The following is a 7,199-nucleotide window of genomic DNA, read 5'->3' as shown; positions in this document are numbered from 1 at the left end:
CTAGAGATCTAGGGTGGTGCCCTATATTCAACGAGTGCAAATAAATTACCTTACGTAGTTTTCCTACAGTGTGATTGGACGGTCTGTTGCCACGGTAGCGACCCCCCTTAGACCTGCTTTCTGTGGTGGAGGCTCACCTGTGTAAGGTGAGGCAGTTGAGAGCAGGAAGCTGCTGCTTAGCATCAAACCCATTAGCAGTAAGATGGAGGATTAGTGGTGGTGGCTGATCTGCTGTAATGAGATCAGAGCTGTGGAGGCTTTAGCGTGACGCGCTGCTGCTCATTCACACCTCCATGCTGCTGCAGGACGCTGCTCAGCTGCTTCAGGACCTCCATGGCAGACCCCCCCAGGTATGGACTGTCCTGACCTGCAGCTCGGCATTATGGCTCTGAATCCAGGAGTTAAACCTCTAAACTGAAGGATCTCAGACCTGCAGCTGTTTCTTATTGATTCTGGACTTTCAGTGACTTCAGTAGCTTCAGTCGGTTTTCAGAGACGACAAAATGCCGTTCATGCCAGTGAAGTTCACCCTGCAGAAGCGGGTGAAGCTGGCTCAGGGCGTGTGGATCCTCTACTGGCTCTCCGTCATTGTGGGAATCGTCATCTTCAGCCTCGGCATCTTCTTCAAGATCGAGCTGCGCAAGAGGAGCGAGATGATGGACAACAACGAGAGCCACCTGGTGCCCAACCTGCTGATGCTGGTGGGAGTGTTGGCCTGCGGGATCAACGCCTTTGGGGGGAAGGTCTGCCACGACTCCCTGGACCCCAACAAGTTCTCCAAGTGGAAGCCGATGCTGAAGATGTTCCTGCTGCTGTGCTGTGGCTTCAACGTGCTGCTGCTGCTGGTGGCGCTGCTCTGCTTCCTCATGCAGTTCGCCGTCTACCTGACGCTGGCCGAGGGCCTGAAGAACGGGATCAAGTTCTACAAGGACACGGACACGCCGGGACGCTGCTTCATGAAGAGGACGCTGGACATGACGCAGATTGAGTTCCGCTGCTGCGGCAACAACAACTTCAGGGATTGGTTCGAGGTGCAGTGGATCAGCAACCGCTACCTGGACATGAGCAACGACGTGGTCAAAGAGTGAGTACCGACCAGAACCAGAACCAGGAAGCCGCAAGCTGCTTCCCGTTTGACCTACAGATACATGACCTCCTGATCAGAAGCTCATCACTGTTTGTTTGTCAGGATTTAGTCTCAAACTGGGGTCAGAAAACATCCTGATTTAAAGTGGCAGCGTTTTCTCAGCGTTTAATCTGCTGCTGTTTGAGGGAACATGAAAGCTTCAGAGCTCAGGGTTCAGTTTAAAGGTGAGCCAAGGATCAATGAGGACTTAAAGACGGGAAGGTTCCCGTGCAGGAGCTCCATGTTCTTCTGCTCTCTAAGACTATAATCTGTCAGGATCTGGCATGACGAGCTTAAAGCTTCCTTCTCCCACCAGGAGGTAGGACAGGTCTGACCGTTAAACACACGTCACGTATGATCAGTGGCTGCACATCTGAAGTTCAACATCCGTGTTTGCATGTTTCCATGTCGTGTTTTTGTGTTAATGCGTTTAAGAGATAGTACTCGTTCCTGAAATGATTATTTCCCATGATCCAATTTGAACCTCCTGTCAGTCACCCCCAGGCCCCGCCCCTTCACCAGGGAAACCAGTGACTTCACAGGTGGAAAGATAAATGTCAGGTTCTGGAAGCCCAGAGCATCATGGGAATCTACAGCAGCAGATCTGAGAGACAGATCAGCTGATCCTGAGCAGCTCAACTATGAGCTCAGAGGAAAGTTCTAATCCTGGTCTTAGAGGAGAGAGGGTGTCTGCCTCTAGAACCCAGACTGGGAGCTGGTTCCACCACAGAGGAGCTGATCACTGAAGGTTCTGCTTCTGAAACCACTGGAACCAGCAGTAAAGTTGCAGTCTGAGAGGGAAGGGTTCTGATAGGATGACCTGGAACAATCAGGTCTTTAAGATACGATGGCGCTGCTCACTGAATGTTCTACCTCCCATTCTGCTTCTTCTTACTACTAGAATTATTGGGACCTCCTGATCTTCAGGAACTACAGTAGACCAGCCTAGAAGTTCTAAATGCATGGACTAGTTCCTCAGCATCACTCTGAGACCAGATGTTCCTGATTTTACAGCATTAGATGATAGAAAGCTGTCCTACAGACTGGTTTATATGTTGAAGGACAGATCCTGGTCAGAGAGAACTCCAGGGTTCTCTACAGTAGAAATGGAGGCAGCGCCTCCTAGAGGAACTATCTGCTTAGATGGAGTGTTTCAAATACAAGAACCTCAGTTTATCTGGATTGAAATGAAGAAGGTTTCAGGTCATCCAGACCTTTATGTCCTTCAGACATGTTGGAGTTCTACCAACTGATTGGTTCCATCTGGTTCCATAGAGAAATAGAACTGGGTAACGACAGACATTTATGTAGTGTTTCCTAATAATTCTGTCTAAGAGGAATATGTTCAAAGCAAATAATACTGGTTCTAATTCAGAACCCTGAGGAACTCCGTAACTGACTCTGGTGTTGGTTCTAATACAGTTCTACAATTTCATTGATCAGACGCTTTCATCCCAGCCAACATCTATCTGAGAGCAGATCCAACACAAGCAAGGATCTAGTCAGAAAACACCCTGAATAAGAACCATAAGACAAGTTCTAATGTGATAATAGGGCCGTGGTTCTGCAGGAAGTGCAGACGGAATAGGATTTCTTTTTTAAAAATTTGCAGTCTATCAAGTGAAGACCTGGTTTCAGTCTTTTCTTAAAGGCTGAACAGAGTTTGGCAACTGGTTCCATCACTGGGGAACCACAGAGGAGAAGAGTCCCGGTCTGGACCGGTCCTGTTCTGGAGGTTGGATCAGAAACCTTTGGTGGGCTGAATGTAGAGAGATGGAGGGAATGTAGACCTGTGTCGTAGTTTCTCAGACGTCCGTGATGTGCAGGTGAAAGAGAAACGTCCGTGACACTGACTTTCTTGATAAGTTTTTATTAAAAGGAAGAACAGCATCAGTACAGACAGAAGATGCCTGGAAGGAGCCCGTCGATTGATTCCTCCTTGAACAAAGACCAACGGTCACTTTTATATCTTCTGGTAAAGGATAAAATTACAACATCTGGTTCATGTTTGAAGACCCTTACTCAAAAACTAGACCAACCTTGAATAGAACCCCTCAGCTCTACAATCCCAAAGGACCTTATCCATCTTCTAGCTAAACATGGGTTCCCCAAAAACAACATTTGCAGTCTGAAAAACACATTCCAATGATATTGGTAAAAAATTAATACCACATGTATTTCAGGTTTCATTGGTGGTAAACAACCTGTCATGAATCATATCAGAGCAGATACTACACCTGGATGAGAAAGTCCAGGTAGGAGGAGATGCGTTCATTCTAGTTCTGAATCCAAGAGTCAGAGTTTAGAGTTTAATGCAGCAGCTGGAGGCCAGCGCAGAGATCTGAACAGCGGGTGACATGAGATGTTTCTGGTTGGAAACTAGATGTTCTGCTGCGTTCTGGATCATCTGCAGAGGTTTAACCTCCATGAAGGGAGGCCTCCAGTAAGGAGCTGCATGTTAAGACAGGAAGGGCCTGATCTTCCTGATGTTCTCCAGGATGAACCATCATGATGGAGCAGCAGAGAACTCATGAACCCTGGAGGTTAGATGGTCGACCATCATGATGTTCATGTTCCTGGAGGACTCTGTGGGTTTGGTTCCAGCTGGATGTTGATTTCTTGTTGAATAGAGGGACTGCCTCCTCTAACTCTGGTGTTGGTTCTAACACAGAACCCTGAGGAACTCCATAACTAACTCTGGTGGAAGAATCCTCATCATCATGAACAAACTGGAACCTGTCTGATAAATGATTTTGAACAGTTTGGTTCCTTTCATCCCAGTAACACGTCCCAGTCTCTGGAATGAGATGCTGGTTAGTCTTTAAAACCCTGAATGGTTCTATATGTTTCTAAATGGTTCTGAATGGTTCTAAGTGGTTCTACATGGTTCTACATGATTTTAAAGGGTTCTGAGGGGTTCTAAGTGGTTCTCTTCTGTCCTACAGCCGTGTCCTTAGTAACGTGGAGGGGAAGTACCTGATGGACAGCGTCCCGTTCAGCTGCTGTAACCCCGGCTCGCCCCGCCCCTGCATCCAGCACCACCTGACCAATAACTCCGCCCACTACGACTATGACCACCGCACCGAGGAGCTCAACATCTGGGTCCGCGGCTGCCGGGAGGCGCTGTTCTCCTACTACAGCAGCATGATGAACAGCATCGGGGCGCTCGTCATCCTCACCATCGTCCTGGAGGTAAGACCCCGCCCACACACAGCTTCAGCCAATCAGCATCCAGCCTGGGCTGCTCAATGGATGCAGGGAGCAGTCAGTAAACAGTTCTGATTGGTCCAGCTCACATTTCTCAGAGATGAAAATCCAGTCAGTTAGCATAGCTTAGCATAAACACTGGAACAGGTGGGAACACCTAGCTTAGCCGTGAGCAACACTGAAGCTCCCTACCAGGTGAGTCTGGGCTTCCCTCCTCCAGGTGTGTCTACCTGTCAGACAATCAGCCAATGAGACGACAGCCTGATGAAACCATCACTGCGTTAATCTGCTGATCTCGTGTCTCCATCAGAAGCAGCTGATTGGCCAGGAGGGGCAGGGTCAGGTGATGTCAGGAGTTTTACCTGAGAACAGAATAAAGGAGGTTCATCCTTTGATTGGGGGAATTTCTCCTGGAGGTGAGGGCAGGACGACTTCTTAATCTTCTCATCTGAGAGGAGATAATCACAGCAGCAAATTAACCGAAGTGACCTGAAAACCAGCAGGTTGGCGGCATGATTGATTAACAGTGATTAGCATCAGCTGATGTTCTGCTCTGACCCACCAGAACCCGGAAACACTTTGATTAAACTCTGATGTTCTGCTGTTTACTGGATCAGCTGATGTTCAGTCTGACTCTCATTGAAGTGACAGTCAGAGTGTGTGTGTGTGTGTGTGTGTGTGTGTGTGTGTGTGTGTGTGTGTGTGTGTGTGTGTGTGTGTGTTGACCGTGACTCCTGCTGCTGTGACTCGGAGGATGCTGATTGGCTGCAGCTCTCAGAGGATCAGAACTATTCTGGGGTTAATCTACAGCAGCAGCAGGTTGCATTGTGGGAGGATCAGGATGAGGGACAGTTCCTGGGAGGTTTGGAATGTGGGTCAAAACAACAAGTTTGACCTGAAGGCTTTAAAACCAACATCTTGAACTCAATCAGCCCTGAGAGCCTCCAGCAGGTTAGTGGAGGTTTGGAGCTCAGTAGAAGAAAGAACAACCCTTCAACTGCACACAATGTCCTGATTGGAGGACAGGACCGGACAGCCGTCCAATCAGTGACAGCGACAGGTGAAGAGGAAGGTTCTGTCTGAAACTGAATGAAATACAACAAAGTGAAAAGAAAAAAAACACAATCCTTAGAGAAAAGCACACTTCTGTTTATAAAGTAGCTAAAGGATTACTAGAACTCAGAGCAGCAGGACCCCACTAACTCTAACCCGACTACTACTAGTACCTTTAACCAGCTGAGTGAATCACTCAAACATGAACAGGTTCCATCTGAAACACCTGCAGCACCTTTAACCAATCACAGCCTCTTGCTGGCATGAAGTCACATGATGCGTGTCTTCCTGTGTGTGTCTGTGTTTCAGTCGGTGGACATGGCGGGCCTGAAGTACCTGTGCACGGCTCTGGAGACCATGACGGATCCGGAGAACCCGGAATCTGAGAGCGAAGGCTGGCTGCTGGAGAAAGGTGTCAAGGAGACGCTGGCTGACGTGCTGAGCAAGGTGAAGATGATGGGGAAGACCAACCAGGTGGAGGAGGGCGGGGACGCACCTGAGGCGTGATAGCCCCGCCCACCACGGAGGACTGAGGCTCCCCCTCCCCTCACCACCAACCGCCACCTCCCCTAACGAGGGAGAAGCAGGAGTTCACCTGTTGTGTTCACACACTAAAACACACACACACTAAAACACACACACTTGTTCAAAGTGAACAAGTCATATAAAGCTGTGGATATTTTCTGTAAATATGTTGAACAAAGTTTATTTTTCATTTACTGTACCTAAAGCTCAGGATTCAGATTCAGTCACCGCCCTTCAGTACGAGCTGTCGGCCTGATGCCGGTCTTCACCTGATTCGCTGCTAAACTGCTGACGTCTGAGCACTGAAGTGTTTCAGTTTCCATTTCTCCAGCTCAGAGCACCAAGCATTTAAAAAAGCTCTTTTTACATTTTGAGGATTTTTGCCAAACGTGTAGTTTACCTGAAACACAAACGTCTCAGTAAGGGTTGGGCTCTTTACTGTCGCAGCCCAACCTCTGATGGTTGGCATGGAAACAGATGGCCGAACACACAAATAAAAAGCTAAAATGCTTAGTAGTGCTACTTCTGACCAAAGGTATTTAAACAGGTATTATAGGTGTACATACAGGTATTTAAATGATGATTCATGATTTTTCCTATGTAAGCGTCTTTTTAACATTTTCTTTATGGAGCAAACAGCTTCTTTGGCATGTTGTATATTTTGTTGTTAAGCTGAGCAGCTAGCTAACATAGCTAATGATGACGCTGGACTGAGCCTGGCAGACCGAGCTCAGGGTGAACATGTGGCCATCTGGTTCCCTGTCGGGGGGGATTCTGGTTCCGACCCAAACATGAATGTCTTTTACCGTCACACTGCAGCCAAACAAACCAGCACACAGTGAAGCAGTGCTGGTGTGTACTGGGAGTACTGGGCAGGAAGCAGCTTCACAGTGTGCAGCTCTGAGGTCAGTACGTTCAGTCAGTAGTCACTCAGGTTTTCACTGACATGTAAGATTTGTATGTTTCTGACTTGTGATGTTTTCAGTCTGATGTTTTGGGTCGGATGGAGTTTGTAGTTGCCATGTACGATAAGATTAAAAAAGATGAGACTGTATTCAAACTGCTTGATTCATCTATTATGAATGTCCTGGAAATGTAAACACCACTGCAAACACACCTGTACACACCTTTACACACCTTGACACACCTTCCAAACAGGAACTATTGTCCCATAAACAAGAACTATTGTCCCATAAACAGGAACTGTAGTCCCATAAACAGAAACTATAGTCTCATAAACAGGAACTATAGTCCCACAAACAGGAACTATTGTCCCATAAACAGGAAC

The 7,199-nt window shown here is 47.5% G+C and overlaps 1 protein-coding gene across 1 annotated transcript; it reads left to right on the top strand.

The window, feature by feature from the left end:
- Positions 1 to 201: 201 nt before the first annotated feature.
- On the top strand, positions 202 to 6,965 carry prph2b (peripherin 2b (retinal degeneration, slow)). The gene is made up of 3 exons (XM_022221409.2): positions 202 to 1,084; positions 4,072 to 4,318; positions 5,696 to 6,965. Exons 1-3 carry the CDS (start codon positions 504 to 506, stop codon positions 5,891 to 5,893), a joined length of 1,026 nt encoding a protein of 341 aa, XP_022077101.2. The 5' UTR covers positions 202 to 503; the 3' UTR covers positions 5,894 to 6,965.
- Positions 6,966 to 7,199: the final 234 nt, after the last annotated feature.

Source organism: Acanthochromis polyacanthus, chromosome 15, assembly GCF_021347895.1.
Source record: "Acanthochromis polyacanthus isolate Apoly-LR-REF ecotype Palm Island chromosome 15, KAUST_Apoly_ChrSc, whole genome shotgun sequence".
NCBI lineage: Eukaryota > Metazoa > Chordata > Actinopteri > Pomacentridae > Acanthochromis > Acanthochromis polyacanthus.
The sequence above is the reverse complement of the archived record's forward strand: the minus strand, read 5'-3'. Positions and strand labels throughout refer to the sequence as shown.